At 37.6% G+C, this 17,479-nt stretch overlaps 1 protein-coding gene and 1 long non-coding RNA gene across 3 annotated transcripts in view; one reads left to right on the top strand and one right to left on the bottom strand.

Annotated features, from left to right (window-relative positions):
* RORB (RAR related orphan receptor B) overlaps positions 1-17,479 on the bottom strand; it is a 195,158-nt gene that overhangs the window by 55,627 nt on the left and 122,052 nt on the right. Inside the window, exons 2-3 of the mRNA XM_023213294.3 lie at positions 7,019-7,104; positions 2,607-2,748 (exon numbers count right to left, since the gene is read on the bottom strand). Of these exons, the coding sequence (XP_023069062.1) occupies positions 2,607-2,748; positions 7,019-7,104 (228 nt within the window). The remainder of the gene's footprint in view (positions 1-2,606; positions 2,749-7,018; positions 7,105-17,479) is intronic.
* Positions 2,211-14,673, top strand: LOC111543355. Of its 2 annotated transcripts, XR_002731823.2 has the most exons (5): positions 2,211-2,397; positions 5,607-5,698; positions 9,055-9,124; positions 10,634-10,759; positions 12,377-14,673. It is a non-coding gene; the product is annotated as an uncharacterized LOC111543355 (long non-coding RNA). The 2 variants fall into 2 exon arrangements; XR_002731824.2 differs by lacking the exon at positions 9,055-9,124.

Below are 17,479 nucleotides of genomic sequence, written 5' to 3'. Positions count from 1 at the left end.
TGCTTGAGCCCTTTCTTCTCCAGATTCCCCACCCCACCCACACCCCTGACCATTTCTCCTCATGATAAATTTCACATAAGATGTGCTTAGGAGGCATTTTTGAAGATGTCCCAGACAGCCTCAGGATTGTCTCTGGACCTAAAGTTGAAATGAATCATTATTCTTAATCCTCAGTGTCCTTAGACACTATATTGCTTTTATTTGCATAGAGGTTTATGTGCTGCAATGAATTCCTTCCTCACTGAGAATAAATTGTGGCTCTGTCAAAAGACCCTCCCATCCTCCTGACACATTTCTTTTATGTTATGGGATTCAGACCGTCTAGATTTTGTGGGCTGATGTCACTAAATCTGCTGAATCTGCCTTGGGTCATATATTCATCTCTTGCCCATAATTCTGTTCGCCAGCACAGACACAGACTTGCCCTTCCAGAAAGATACTTCCTTTTAGTGTAGGAAGAAGTAACAAAAACAAATACCCTATGGCTTATCTCTTTGCACAATTATTAATGGGGCTTTTTGGACACTGTGAATTAGTGTGTTACCTACTGCCATATGGTAGAAATGAAGTACAAAATCATCAACTCAGATTCCCATATAATTATACCAAATAAGTATCCGAAACTACTCAATCCTCTCTCTTAACTTGTTTGCCTTGATTATACAGAAGTATCCATTGCTATAAATTTATCTTAGGAGTAAATACATGTGGTTAGTGAGTCAAGTAAAACAAATAAAACAAAAAAGTCAGTTAATAGAAAAATTTTGGAAACCTCATCTCTGTAGCTTTAGAAACTACCTATAAACTGAAGGGTTTCAGGTCAGATTCTTTGTTTTTTTTTTTTTTTTTTTGGTCAAATTTATTTTATAGGTGTACTTTTGTGCAGGACAAATTTAGATGGATTGGGAATTAGAGAAAAGGTAAAGAATCTAATCACTCATGAAATCCCTTTATACTAAATGCATGCCAATTATTCACATCTTTTTACAACTTGGAAGTTTCTTGTTTTGTGTGCGTCTATACAGCCTTGAATTTCACCAGAGGGAGTGCGACCAGATGCGCAGAATCCACAGTGATTGACATAAAAAGAGAAGGTGTCGGGGCATTGTCTATGTCTTAGGCTCTAGGTAGAAGGGATTTCCATCGTTTATTCAATAAACATTTAGGTGTGTACTTTAAAGCAGAGCCTGATGTTTTAGTGGGAACAAGACAGAAATGGCCCCAGGACTCAGGGCCATTCACTGTGTGATATAGGGGTGATGTGTCCAGTGTCCATAGGGAAAGAATTACTTTGGATGAATGACTGAAAATGGAAACAAAGCTAGGTGAAATTCTTCGTTCATCTTGTTTGAGTTCATTTGTCCTCTTTCATTACTCTAAGATGTTCCCTCGGGAAACCAAGCAATTCAGTGTGGGTAGGCGTGAAGCTGGAGTGCAGATGGTATCATATTCTGAGGAGGACATCACCTACACAGCCCTTCCAAGACTTGGACTTCGCTCTAGTCTTTGGAAACTTCATTATGGGCTCAGATAGTCCAGTTCCTCCTCTGGGTAGCTATGAGCAGCCAGCAGGACTTCCAGGCTTCCCACAGAAGCATATGCCATTCCTTAGTGTCTCTACACAGTAAGCAAGCCCAGTCAGACCTATCCAGTGAACATACTCGGATGTGGTCCTGGTTTGCTTAGGACTTTCGGGCATTATTTCTGAAAGTCTCATGTCTCAGGAAATCCCTCATTTGCAGGCAAACCTAGACAGATGGCGAAAAGGCACAGCAATGCAAGCCCACTCCACCCTGCTGCTAAACCTTTGTCCTGCTCTCACAAACATATTGTAAAGATGTTGTAAGTGTTGTAAGTTCCTGTTTTTCTGTGGCATGGCAGGGTCACAGGATGCGTTTAAGTATTACTTGCAAAACTTGTTGTGAAACCTGTCGCAATATGATTAACTGCCTTTGTGTGAGACTGCTTTCCCACCTCCGGTTTGCGAAAACAAGCCCTGCCCTGTCCTGCCAGCCCCTGATAAACGTCATCAGAGTTTCAAAATTAACGGAAATATCAGAAATGGCGGGAACCAATCATAATAAGCCGAATCGCCTTGTTCAAATACCAGCCAATCATATATCTAGTTTGTATAATGACTCTGTGCCTGTTTACCCCAGACTATATAACACTGTCCTGAGCCCAGTTGGGGAGCTCTCCTGCCTGGCTCGTTTCACGAGTGAGTGAGAGCTCCAGGTTCGAACCTGTAATAAAGATCCTTGCTGCTTGGCTTTGACTCTGGACTCTGGTGGTCTTCTCCGGGGAATAAACGGTCTGGGCATAACAATGGTCACCGTCAACCTAGGCCTATGTGGCTTCCACTAAACCCAGTTAGCACAAATTGCTCCATGAGCTACGGTAAAGTCTTTGCTTTCTTCTTATTTCATAGGCAATGCTCTCTTTTTGTATATTCTTACTTTTCCTTTTAATGCACTACCAGCACGATGATTTTCTTTTCTTCTTATCCCCAATTCCCTTGTCTAGAATTCTTCCAGCAGCTTAAATAGACTCCAGCAAAGCATCCATTTGAAAGGGCTTAAGTAAGAAACAGGAATGTAATGCCTTACCATCTCTTGACATTCCCAGGGCAAGACACTTCTGCAGGCGGCAGTGTTGGCAACGGTTTCTGTTGGTTCTGTCAATTAAACAGTTTCTCTGCCTTGGGCAGGAATAAGAGGCATTGTTCTGCTGGCTCCTCCTAAAGAATCCCTTGAGGGAAAAAGAGAAGGGGAGAGAAACAGATTTATAAGAAGGGAAACAGAGAACATTAACATATACATTTGCTACATTTTCTGCAGTGAACATAACTGAGTTTAATTTTTAAAGCTCTTTGGATACCTCTTCTCATATGGCTTGCAGATATTTCTGCTGGAGAAAATAGATGCTATCTGCAGAGATATGAGGGTATCATTCATTTACCCATTCACTCATTCATTCATTCCTCGAATAAATGTTTGCTAAAGACATTTGCAGCTGTGCTGTTCTATGCAGAAATAAACAGAAGTTTCTGTCCCGCAAAGAGCAGCGGGGAAGGAGTAGCAAAGGAGAGTGCTAAACCAAACATGACAGAACTTGATGGGGACAATCACATAGGCTTGTATCAAGTGCTGTGGTGGTGAGGAACTTGAGGTATTGGTAAGAAAAAGCAACACTGAGGAGTTTGTGCTACTGTTTTCTTAGTTTCTAAGATGTGGTTTCCCCCACCATAAACTTTTTGAATTTGGCTAGAATGCAGCTGAAAAGTGTTTTATTTTTCTACCTTTTTGAGGTGTCTTGCTATGTTGTTCATGCTAGAGTGCAGTGACTATTTGCAGGCAGGATCATAGTGTACTGTGGCCTCAAACTCCTAGACTCAAGTGATCCTCCTGCCTCAACCTATAGCTGGGACTACAGGTGTGTGTGTGCACTGTGGCTGGGTCTGGAAAGTTGTTTTTAATAATCAACCATACTTTTGAAAAAATAAAATATTATATATAAGCTGTTCAACAACAAAAAGTATTAAGTAAAAACTGAATGAATGGTTTCTACTTGGCCTCAGGTTATTCAGTGTAAGATGTCTTCATGCAAGTCCATTTGGGTTCATCAGGTACAAAATGAACTGCCAGTGACCATACACTGCTTCTCTAAATAAATCCACAGCTGAGTTGATTTTTAAAAAAATTTTCCTTAGTTGTCTTATAGAAAACTCTATTGGGGAAAATAAGCATTTTCTCCAGAGATAGATTAAGTTATCATTCATCCATTCATTGACTCATGTAATCAATTTCCCTCATCACTCTTTACTCTTGAATTGTCTAGAGAAAAAAGGAAAAATGCAACGTATCATGAGCAAAATGATGGTCTACATTAAGCTTTCTAAGACAAATTTTGGAAAAAGATACCCCACAGCATCATCTTTTGGAAGGAGGAAGTCTAGAAAAGTTCAGGAATGGTAGATTCAATGCTTATCTTGCAGAGAAGCCTGGAATAGATCCTCTGACTTCCCTCAAACAGCTTCTTTGTTTCCTCAACTATCTACAGGATGAAGAAGCAGAGCCAGGGCTAGGTGAGCCTAGTGAGGCAAACACCTTGCCCACAACATTAAAAGGTCACCTAAAATTTTTGTAATTAGAAAATACAATATTTTAACATAATGTGTTAAAAAATCGACATTAATGCAAAAATACCCAATAACTTAAAGAAGGGATCTGTGTTACTGATTTTCCTTTTGTCTTAAGCTCCAATATGGCTCAGCATGGCACTGGTGAAGACAGCTTAGTCAATCTGTGAGGAATCTCAGACATGGAGGTGTGGTCGAGGATCTCCTCAGAGAGAGAGAGAGAGTCCCAACTGGCTTCGCCATTCAACAACAAGGACTAGTTTCATCCCCATACATCCACGTGCATTCCTTATTTAATAAACCAGTGATGGCAGAATGAGACACGTGACTGTCCAGTTTGACTGAATTCATGGAGCATCTTAGAATAGAGATCAAGCGTAAGCCCCCCAGGGATTGAAATGATGTACTTTATATACTGTGAAAACTGTCAGAAAGCATAACCTCAGCCCATCAGTCTTGATTAAAGATGACTTGAAATTTACATTTTAAGACAGAATTGTGTGGTTTTTATCTTTGGATACTCTACTGCTACTTAGCAAAAGAGTTGACAGGACAGAAAAGACTTTTCTGAAGTCACAGCTACAGCCCTAATTTAAGACCAATTTGACATTAATTACGACGCGTTTCTTGCTTATCTGTTGCTCATTATTGCAAATGAGGTTTTTGGCATGAAAGAGAGATTGTGTTCCAAATTTTATTGAATGAATAGAAATTTGAATAAGTGCACAAGCTGAATTGATGTTATTCAGAATGGGTTGTTTATGTTGACTTGAAAACAGCATTATGAAAACTCAGAGGTTGATACTGAATGTGCTGACATTGACATCAAATTCTGAAGAGAATTTTTAAGTTTTCTATTTGCAGAAAATTGTAGCATATATACAAATGTGGGTTTTTTCCATGAATTAAAAAAATAATGTGGTGTATAGTGCCATTTTAACTAAAACCTCAGAGTATGCTTCATAATAACAACATAATTTCTTTGATTGTGGATTCTTCCTTTAAGTAGAAAAGGTGACACTTGTTCTTGGCTATTGGCCTGTTGGGTTATATTTGCACATTAGTTAAATCTTTTGGAAATTACTGTTTAAAATATTTTGCTTTTTAACCTGAACATATCCCCATCTTTTGAAATCACACATTTTTCAAATAGAGCTTACACAATCAAATGCCAAACATCTCCATTTTGACATTGATCTAAAAATCAGTTTTAGTAGATATTATGTAAACCAGAGCTCTCAAGATTGCATAACAAGCCAATATAATGGTAGAAATACTTTCACTGGAGAAGATTCTGACTCCTAAATTATTATTGTTTATGAAGAAAACTATTTGTCTATCTGCCTAGAGGATGTAATAACTTATTCCAGGAGGGTAAAAAACTGCTGACATAATTTTGCTTTCTTGTTTATTCTTGATGAGTTGAAAAATTGCATTAAAGTGGATAACATGCAATTCTTAATTATAGGGCTGCAGAGGAACAGAATGCAAAGAACAGCTCATGATATTCACAAATAGATTATCACTAATCATCTTTAAAGTACAGCAGTGTGTTGACAGGTTAGTACGTTAATATGCTCCCTCTTCTTCCCTCACGCACTTTATTCTTATTTATTTCCTTTTCTTTTCTTCACTCCAGTTTTAATTCCAGGACTCATGCCTTTTTGAGACTATTATGAAGACATTGTCAATTTATCACACAGTACCAGTATTTGACAGTTACAGTGTGTTTTGCCTTGTGTACATTTGAAAGCCTGTTTAAGATTAAGATTAGATCTTAGACTCTATGACTGTACTACCCCTCCTTCGGTTTACTGATCTTAAAAGAATAATTCACTTTGCTTGCATCTTTGATCAAAAACATAATTGCTCTTGCCAATAACTTTACCAGCATATTACCTTTCCCTCCCAGACTGTGGCTGCATTTTATTTGTTCTGTTTACACATGGTCCTTTAACTATAGCTATAGAACTATTTAGATTTTCCCTGGCTATTCTGTCTCTCACACTCTCTTTCTTTCCTTCTAATGATGCATTATTAAAACTTACTGTTAAATTTCAAAGTTCTTTTATTTCAGATTCAGTCTACGTTTACTGCTATTCCTCCAGCTCTTTATTTAAGAGAGGAACTTGCTCACAGGAATTAGTTTGCCACGGGAAGGGTGGGTGGAATCTGTCTGGAAGTGGAATGCTGGATTGAGACTGAAAAACCCTGTGTTTTTGGCCATGCTCTGTTCTTCACTGTCTGAATCAATGATGTTGATCAGATGACATAATCTTGTTTATACCTCAGGACCTCATCGGAAAATGAAGGGGTGGGTGGGGGTAGGTGAATTTTAGTTGATTTAGAGATAATCTTGTTGGCTTCTAACATACCATGCTTCCAGTTTTCTTTTCTTTCTTTCTTTCTTTCTTTTTTTTTCCTGTAACGTGAGAATAAAGGATGGCCATATGCATATTGTAGCTGTTACCTTCACTTCCTCTTTCTCAAGCAGATAGTTAAATATGTACCTATTAGTTTATAATCTTTATTTTAACCTTTAGTTTTTTCATATAGTAATAAGTGCCTTGGAATTTACTGGAGACAATACTGCTGAAACAGCAAGAGTCAGTATTTATATCTCTGTAAATGTGAATAATTCAAAGTTTTAAATATGAATCCATTTTTAAAGAGCTGCTGACCAGTTAGACAATAACAAAAAGGTAAAAGGCAAAAGAACAGAAAATCAACCCTCCCACCCACCACGTGAGAATTCCTGAATGTCAGCAGCAGGCAGAAGGATCCTTTAGCAAGCCTTCCTTAAAAAGGTGTTACCTCGTCTTGTGAGGTACACAGATGCCTGAGGCAAATACAGAATGGTGCGGTCTGAAAGTCCCATACCTTGCAGCCTTCACATGTGATGACTCCGTAGTGGATCCCAGAGGACTTATCGCCACAAATTTTGCATGGTATCACTTCAATTTGTGCTGAAAGGAGAAAATACACATTTTGAGCATACAAAAGTTTTCTTTCTCCTTTCACTCTTCCTATCTCCCCATCTATCTCTGCCTTGATGTTTGTATTTGAAAATACTGGGTGTGGGTGGTGGTATGGGAATCGTCCACTAGTATTTACATGGCTGTCCTAAACTTCTTCTAAGTCAAAGTACATTTCTCTGCCATTGTTTGCTTTGTTTTTCTCAAACTAAAAAAATATAACCAGAAACCAGTTTTCCAAAGTCTTGCATTCACTGTTTTCTCCTTTGTAAATTTGACCTTAAAAATAGTGGGACTCAAAAAGCCTTTGAACCCACGGCTTTTCTTTTCTTATTTTGCACTTGAAACACTAAGTTACTGAGAGCTTTCACAAGGCCTTATCTCAGTGATATTTAAAACAAATACATAAATAAAGCAAAACTATGGGATGGGGCAGTGCATGGTAGCTTTATACATTGTGTGGCTGGATATTTACTTACAAAAATGCCAATAATAAATCAGTCCAATATTTATTGAGCATGCTGTATATGTTCTCTAAGATAATAAAGGCTGTTGATGGAGGATAAGATATGCTAATTATACAAATAATCCAATTAATAAAATAAAATTAATACAAGGAGAAATCAGGATAAATTATGAGGGTACTAAATTTGAATTCAATACAAACTGAAATCGTTTCATTGGAGATGAAGGCATTTTTGTTGATTCTAAAGATTGTGCAGGATTTAGTTAGGCTGAAGGGAAAGGCAAAGGCCATTTCTGCAGGCAGAAGGGAAATGAAAAAAGATTGGAGGCCTGGGATGATTGTGGATTGTGATCATTGAGACAATAACTTGGCTATAATGCAAATTTAGGTCAGATGATTGGCTAGAGGGATGACGCCCGATTATGGAGTTCCTGGGGTTAGGCAGCGGGGTTTTTCACCTGATCTCACTGGCCATAAGGAATCAACGAAGTGAACAGGGTAAAGAAATGATGAAAGTAACTCTCCTTAGAAAGGTGAGTTTGGCAGGCTACCCATAAACAAGAAGAAGACCAACTAAAGATTACATCTAACGTGTTAGGAGATAAAAACATGGCTTATTATATCAGTGGCAGGATAAATGGAGGGGAAGACATAAATAGAAAGATGGTTCAAAGGCAAAAGGTAGATTATATAATTTAAAAAGGGAACAGATGTGGAAATGGAGAGTCAAAGGTGACTCCTAGCTTCCTAGCCAAGAGGCTGAGATAAAGTAGTAGGTTTGACAGAAATGGGGTTAGTGGTAAGACAATTACTTTGGTGGAATATGGTGGGGCATGGGATTTCTATTTTCTATATGTGCAATTTGGTGTAATGTCCTGTATATAGAACCTCTTGGTAAGATGATTTTAAATAATCAGCACACAGGTTATGGATGAATCCATGAGATAAAATTTATTTAGAATGTAGTGATTCCTATGTCTGATAGTATTCTAAGAGTTGTTAAAATTACACACACTAGAAGATCTGCTATTTCCTCTTCCAATTTAAAATAATTATGCAAAATATACTTCAAAATGCTTTGTATATCAATCTGCCACTTGGATGCTTTTCTACAGTTTCTCACTCTTGAATATACAAAACAAATAAATGCAAGACATTGCCCTCTTTTTCTTATTATTTTACATTTTTTTAAAAAGACAATACTTAGCTTTAGGGTAGTACATAAAATTTTTTAAAAAGTAAATATTTCACAGAAATTTCAAATCATCTTTGTAAGCAAAAAAACCTCAGTGTTATGTGCCTATTTTTCATGTGAAAAAATTGAGGATCCAGGTTAAGTTCTGCTTTTGAGTTGAATTGGGAATTGACAACCAGAAATTAGCTAAATATCCTGATACTTCATTCAGTAACCATTCTCTGACTTCCACACAGACAAAATAAGCTTACAGTTTTAAATTCCTGTATTTCTCCAATAGCTCCAGCTGAAGAGCTAAAGACAAACAGCATCAGAAGAAACAAAGTCACCTAAAATACTTATGAGACTAAGTATACATTTCTTTTCATTTCTTTTTATTTTAGCTTTTAGATTACATGAGCTAGTATTTGTTTTCAAGATTTTGTGATAGGAGAAAACTATGAGATTTGATGTTATTCTATTCTGTCCTTCCGGACTCCAGTCCTTAGTCTGCTAATGATTGGAGCCACGGCCAAGATAAAATATCTGATCTTACGTTTTCTGGTTTGTAAAGCATAACTGACAAACTTCATAGATTTGTGAGGATCAGATAGATATTTTACGTGAGGCACCTTGTAAAATGGTAAGGCGCTAGGAAATGTTAGTCTTCATTATCATCATCATCACATCAATCATCCTTGTTAACTGGTTTTCTAAAACTTTTGGACACAAAATATGACAAGCCACATTATTATTCCTTTATCAAAGATCTTTTCATTTAAAAATAATCTAATGAATGACACTGCAAGTCATTTGTACTACGGGTTTTTTTTTTTTTTTTTTGCAATAACTTTTCAAATGCTGGGTTGTTTATAGCGATTATAAAATTGACTAAAAACCTCAGGTATCCATCGTATGGTTTTTGGCTTATATAATATTAAGTCAAAGGTTCTCTTTGCATAAATTACTCCCCAGGGAGTAGCTTACATGTGGGGAAAATCTGCTTCAATAAGTTTTTAATTATAAAATGATCTAACTTTAAAGGAAATGAAAATAGAGATAATTTGCCCCCCGGGGTGTGACAAGATGTTTTTGAAAGCCACAGAGGTTATCTTACACAACTTTGGAAATACAAATGAGATAAGGAACATTCGATAGAGCATCTGCATATTTATACATATTTATAATCCTGGCTCAACATGTAATCCTGAAGAACTATAAACATCTTAACAGCATTTTTAAAGAGAAGTAAGTCACTCAAAATGGTATATGTGTACAGCTGTGTGTGGAAAGGGGTTATCGGTTTGGAAATCTGTGACCATTTTAACTTAATGCAATAGAATAAATCATCTGAGGTTTATGACAGGTAAAGGTAGATTAAAGTCATTTAAAGTACTAATTCTTTTCTCTCTTGTAAGGAAATAAACTGCTTCTGAGCTACAGCTTTATAGTTTATACTATTTGTTTGTTTGTTTGTTTTTTTGAGACAGAATCTTGCTCTGTTGCCAGGCTGGAGTGGAGTGGTGCAATCTCAGCTCACTGCAACCTCCACCTCCCTGGTTCAAGAGATTCTCCTGCCTCAGCCTCCCCAGTAGCTGGGACTACAGGTGTGCGCCACCACACCCAACTAATTTTTGTATTTTTCGTAGAGATGGGGTTTCACCATGTTGGCCAGGATGGTCTCGATCTCCTGACCTTGTGATCTGCCTGCCTCAGCCTCCCAAAGTGCTGGGGTTACAGGCATGAGTCACCACACCTGGCCTATACTATGTATTTTATAAAGCACATCTTCCGGACAGCATTTCACAAACTGATTAGAACAACAAATCCCATTATTGCTTCAATGCCTGCCATTTCTAAATATCTTGCCATTATAACAGGCATAGCCTCTGGTGGAATTGTCTTGCAGTGAATACAGATCTAGTGACATGCTATTGACTACGGTTTCCAGCTGAATATCTTGGGAGGATTTGGTTGTTTGGACTTCACCAGCTGTTACAATAAAGGTAATAGAAGGAAACTGAGGAAAGAGTTTGACTTTTGTACTTTTGCTTGACTCATGGATTTATTCAACAATAGTATTCCCCAAGAGACAAACTTAGAGGAAATGAAATGCCCTGAGAGATGGCTCTAGTGAAGTTTATTCATTTTTCATATTTTTCAATTTCTTATATATTCATTTCACTTAAATTTTTCTGTTGGTAATCCTTTGTGGAGGCTATGGTTAAAATGTTATGTATTAACTAATATTTTTGTTTATAAAATCAATGCTATATAGTTTTATCTTTTTTGAAACAATATTCTGACAGTGTCAAAGAGTGTCATGAAAAATTTAAAATAATTTGTTGCTTTATTTTATATTAGAACAATTGATGAAGTACAATTAGTTTACTATCTAGTGATCTGGCAGGCAGAGCCTATTCAACAACTATGGAATAAACCAAATTTCTTTCCCCCTCTGAAGATGGCAATTCTGTCCCCCGAGCTCCCCCTGAAAACTCCTTCTTTGTTTAGAGTTCCTTGCCACAACTTCGCACAATCTACCATGTTTTCACTTCTTTCTGCGTATCAAAACACATATTTTTAGTTCTGCCCCCTCAGAACCTCTGCTAGTAACAGCAGGTGTTAAGATTATATAAACTAATCCAGCTAATTAGTTAACTAGAAAATGTATCACTTTGATGCAACAAAATACCTTAACTCTTAAAAGCATCCATTAAGAATGGTAATAATAATAGACTTTTCACGTACTTTCTGGTTGAAGGAAACATTTTTACTGTGTTTGTTCTTATGGCTCTCAATTCTCACCATTCCAACTCTTACAATTCAACTTGGCCATTCCTATATTCTGGGCATTTTAAATCAATTGAAGACAGAGACAAGATCATACTTTGTTTTCTACTGTGTCTAAAGGAGAATTTTTATAACTCCTTAAAGTAGTTCTAAATGTTTTATTTATTTCAGTATAACCACAAGATTTGAAATACTCCTTCTTATAAAAGAGGCAAGAGGCAATATTAATTTTTTTTGAGTCAGAGTCTCACCTTGTCATCTAGGCTGGAGTGCAGTGTGATTGTGGCTCACTGCAGCCTCAAATCCCCAGACTGAGAGGATCCTCCCATCTTAGCCTCCTAAGTGTCCGGGACTATAGGTGTGCACCACCATGCCTGGCTAATTTTTACATTTTTTTCGTAGGGATAGACTCTTGCTATGTTGTCCAGGCTGGTCTCTAACTTCTGGCCCCAAGTGATTCACTTGCCTTGACCTCCCAAAGGGCTGAAATTACAGGCATGAGCCACCATGCTGGATCTGATTTTTCATATTTGGGGTAAAGAGAATGAACTAGAGATTGTGGGGGATATATATTTTGGAAAAGGCCCCCAAGTGATTCTTGTACATGAGAAGGCTCCCATTGGGAATTAAATGAGTTAAGTTATTAGCTAGGAATTTTCTCTACCATATAAATCACCTGTGAAGGTGGAAAAACTCAGGGACAGGTCAGATCTGAACATTTTAAAGAGTCAACAGTATTTCTCTCTATGTTTTCTCACTTTTGTTTTGGGGCTATACTTGTAGCATCTTTGTTTTCTGCTCTCTCTCTCTCTTTTTTTTTTTGCCTTAAGGACATCTGACCCGGCTATGATTCCTGGACACCGGACACTGTATTCCTCGACACAGATTACATTCCTGAACATTGGATTCACCTATCAGCTTCTGTTTCCCATACTTTTACAGTTATGCTAAAAGTGGGCAGTGCAATTAAATCTCTTAATGTCTGAGTAAAGCACAATTTACACATGTAGAAATTTCCAATAAAGATGACTATTTTGGTTAAAAATCCTTTTGCAGATGGTCTCAGTAGCCCAAGTTGTATCTCATCTACCCAAATTGTATCTCATCTACCATCTGCGACAAATCCAAGTTAAAATCTCTGTTTGTACTCTTTCCCTCTCTCACTGGCAGACTGATAAGTATCTCTATTAGGTACAAAATATTCTGATGTCACCTAATAACAAACCCGAAGGTCTGTGATGCAGCAGGTATCCCTGGGAACCAGTTCTACTGGAACTGTGATTCATCAGACAGTAGCCCCAAGGTTGGGATGGGATAGGACCTTGGAAAAATAAGATCCTCAGAGGACAAATACAAAAGTCTTGAACTTTGGCCCGTATACCATGCTAGAAGGTGGTGATTCTAAAAGATTCCTGTCGTTGGATTGTGCCCACGTGTATCTCATCAGTGCAGAGGGCATCTCAACATCAGCTTCCTGCCTAAATATGCAATACAGTGCATGAAATTCAGTGCACTCTAATTTCTACTATAATACTCTCATGTCTATCAGCACCTGGGGTCTTCTCTGTAATACTCTGGGTGGTGGGCTGTGTGAATTTTCTGTTCCAATGGCCAATAGCTACTAAATAACTAAAAGATACATTTGATTTTATATTAGCTTTATATTGTTTTAATTCCCTATACCATTTATCATTGAAAGCTAGATTAAGAAAAAAATTACTACCATATGATAATGACAAAAGAAGATCATTTTCAAAGGCATCATGTGTAGGATTATCGCAATAGAGGCTGATTTATCTTTTACATGTGAACATTTACCCCTGAAATGTTGTTTGCTCGCTCCCCAGAGGACTGAAACAATAGAACACGAGACCAACAAATAATGACAGCAATTAGTATAATCATTAAGAGAAAATACTGATAAGTTAAATACTCCCCTTGTAAACAAGGTAAATCACTTTATAACTTTCAGTGGCTTTAAACTCATACTTTAGGAATTAATTCCCATGAAATTCCTCTTGTCCTGTCAACATTTTAATTATAATGGGATAATTTGTGCATGGAACCTGATGTTATTCAGGTTGAGTGAATGTCTTCCATGACCACTCAAGGTGTGGTCCACAGACTGTGGCATTGGCATTGCCGGGGATCATGGTAAAATTGCAGACTACCATGACTCACTCAAGACCAGCTGAATCCAAATTTGCTTTAGAATGAGATCCCAAGGCTAGCATTCGAGTCTGAGAAGCACTGTTCTGTGATGTCCAGGTAGCCACAGTTTTAGCTAATGTAAGAACTGATGGCATTTTAAATTTTCCTGGATTCTGGAAAAGTGGTTTCTGCTTTTGCCTTTTAGGCATTTCCTTTGGATTATAAAGGCAGTAGGATAAGTGAAAGGTTAGAAGAAAATAAAAAAGAAAAAAAAAAAAGAGAAAACTCTGGTCACTAATTGACGAGGCAGAAAAAAGAGAACACAGCATATTCCTGAAATATCTTGCGTTACTGTAATTAACACCCAGTGTACGAGGCTTCCTTTGCAGATTTAATGATTGTTACCTGCACCCACATTTTCTCCACATTCTAGCAATGCTTGGTAATGACACCTCCCTCTTCTGTACACTCACTCTTGTGGTTGTGGCAACTAGCTCGCTCCTTGGATACTCAGTACTGACAAAGGCTCTCTTGAGAAGGTTAAAAAACATACAGTTTTTCTATTTTGAAAATTGAATGGTACAAAGTCTACTTCTTTTGATAAAGGTAAGGGAGATCAAGCAGTTTTTTGAAACCAAGCAATGAATTCATTTTAGCGATTCACAGTTGTTCTGGAAATGCAACATTTGAAAAGCTGTCCTGTCTCATTGAGGCAGATTAGTTAACTCAGAGTTCAAGGGTCATGATAGATATTCATGGCATTCCTCTCATCTGTTGTGTGCTGTCCTGAGACTTGCTGACTCAAAGTGTGGTCCCTGACCAGTAGCATTGGCCTTCCCTGGGTACCTGATAGAAATGCAGCGTTTTGCTCCTACCCTGGGCCTATAAGAATCTGGGTTGTGGCTGGGCGCAGTGGCTCATGCCTGTAATCCCAGTACGTTGGGAGGCTGAGGCGGGTGGATTACCAGGTCAAGAGATGGAGACCATCTTGGCCAACATGGTGAAACTGTGTCTCTACTAAAATACAAAAATTAGCTGGGTGTGGTGGTGTACGCCTGTAGTCCCAGTTACTCAGGAGGCTGAGGCAGGAGAATCACTTGAACCTGGGAGGTGGAGGTTGCAGTGAGCTGAGATCATGCCACTGCACTCTGGCCTGGGTGACAGACCAAGACTCTGTCTCAAAGGAAAAAAAAGGAATCTGGGTTGTAACAGCATCTCTGTGATTCATATACATGATAACATTTGAGAGGTTCTAAAAAAGAGGAAAGCAATACATTCTATAATTTACCCCTCAGGATCTGTGTTCCCAAACCTCTCCTCTCTGTGAAGAGAACTTTATCTATCTCTTGCTTTCTATATGAAGACATGTACTCTACTTGATAGCTCATTTTATCCAGTTATGAAAAGAAGAAACAGAATTATTTACTTCAGTAAATAAAACTCGTCTCTCTTTAGTTCCTTATTTTTTTTCTAAACCCTCAAAACCTTCAACAGGAAGCTTGTGATTACACAGCATCACCTTCACTGAAGGACAGGGATACGGCACACCACAAAACCAGGTCTCAGAGATAATTTAGAATGACCCGGCAGAGTTTATTCCTTGGAGAATAATTTAAAAAGAGCAAAAAATATCGTTTCAGAAAATGAAAAAAAAAATACAGCTTTTCTATGTTGAAAATCAAATTGCTTTAAGAGAATGGAGAGACGTCAGGACTGAGTGAAAATATTGTGAAACATGTATGTAATAAAGTACTTGAATCCAAAATATACAAACCGCTCTTAAAATTCAAAAAGTGGGCAATATCTGAATAGACACTTCACAAAAGAAGATTTGTGAATGGAAAATAAGCATATGAAAAGATGCTGAATATCATATGTTATTAAGGAATTGCAAATTAAAAGCAATGAGGTGCCACTATAAACCTATTAAAAAACCGATAATACCAAATGCTGGAGAGGAGGTAGGGCAAATGGGATGCTTGCTTGTTGCTGTTAGGAATGCAAAATGGTACACTCACTTTGGAATGCAGTTTGACAGTTTCTTACAAAGCTACACATAGTCTTACCAAACCACCCAGCAATTGCGTGTCTAGGTATTTACCACTGAACTGAAAACTTATGTCCACATGACAACCTGCACACAAATATTTATGGCAACTTCATTCACAATTACCCCAAACTGGAAACGACTAAGATGTCCTTCAACAGGTGAACAGACAAACCAACTGTGGTACATTTGTGCATTGTAACATTATTCGGCAATATAAAAAGAGCTATTAAGCCAAGAAAATATATGTTGGAAACTTAAATGGATATCACTGAGTGAAAGAAGACAGTTCGATTCCAACTACGTAATATTTTTCAAAGGGTAAAACTACAAAGATAATTTAAAAAATCACTGGTTGCCGTGGGTTTGGAGTGGGGGAAGAGGATGAAGGGTAAAGGGCAGGGAATTGTTAGGGAAGTGAAACTATTCTGTACAGTACTGTAATGACAGGTACACGTCATTACAGATTTGTCACAGCCTATAGAATATTACAACACAAAGAATAAATGGTTAATAATAATGTATCAGTGTTGGTTTATAATTCTAACAAGTATACCATACTTATGCAAAATAACAGTAGAGGAAATTGTGTCTGGGGGTTGGTGAGTGCATAGAACTCTATGTACTATCTGCTCAACTATTTTGTAAATCTAAAGTGGTGCTAAAATGTCTATTAACTTTTCAAAAAAGTGAATTGCACAGAGGTGCTTCTTTTGCTGGAGGTAGTTAGGAGCATCGGAGATGGTCCAGCAAAGACAAGTAAGGAGTACGTTAAGAACAATCAACTCTCACCGCTCAACTACACAGAAACTGAACAACCTGCTCCTGAATGACTACTGGGTACATAACGAAATGAAGGCAGAAATAAAGATGTTCTTTGAAATCAATGAGAACAAAGACACAACATACCAGAATCTCTGGGACACTTTTAAAGCAGTGTGTAGAGGGAAATTTATAGCACTAAATGCCCACAAGAGAAAGCAGGAAAGATCTAAAATTGACACCCTAACATCACAATTAAAAGAACTAGAGAAGCAAGAGCAAACACATTCAAAAGCTAGCAGAAGGCAAGAAATAACTAAGATCAGAGCAGAACTGAAGGAGACACAAAAATACCCTTCAAAAAATCAATGGATCCAGGAGCTGGTTTTTTGAAAAGATCGACAAAATTGATAGGCTGCTAGCAAGACTAATAAAGAAGAAAAGGGAGAAGAATAAAATAGAAGCAATAAAAATGATAAAGGGGATATCACCACCGATCCCACAGAAATACAAACTACTATCAGAAAATACTATAAACAGTTCTACACAAATAAACTAGAAAATCTAGAAGAAATGGATAAATTCCTGGACACATACACCCTCCCAAGACTAAACCAGGAAGAAGTTGAATCCCTGAATAGACCAATAACAGGCTCTGAAATTGAGGCCATAATTAATAGCCTACCAACCAAAAAAAGTCGAGGACCAGACGGATTCACAGCTGAATTCTACCAGAGGTACAAGGAGGAGCTGGTACCATTCCTTCTGAAACTATTCCAATCAATAGAAAAAGAGGGAATCCTCCCTAACTCATTTTATGAGGCCAACATCATCCTGGTACTAAAGCCTGATCATCCAGATACCATCATCCTGATACCAAAGCAGAGACACAACAACAAAAAAAAGAATTTTAGACCAATATCCCGATGAACATCAATGCAAAAATCCTCAATAAAATACTGGAAAACTGAAT

Source organism: Piliocolobus tephrosceles, chromosome 14 (assembly GCF_002776525.5).
Source record: "Piliocolobus tephrosceles isolate RC106 chromosome 14, ASM277652v3, whole genome shotgun sequence".
Taxonomy (NCBI): Eukaryota; Metazoa; Chordata; class Mammalia; order Primates; family Cercopithecidae; genus Piliocolobus; species Piliocolobus tephrosceles.
Note: the sequence above shows the minus strand (reverse complement) of the source record. Positions and strands in the feature narration are given on the sequence as shown.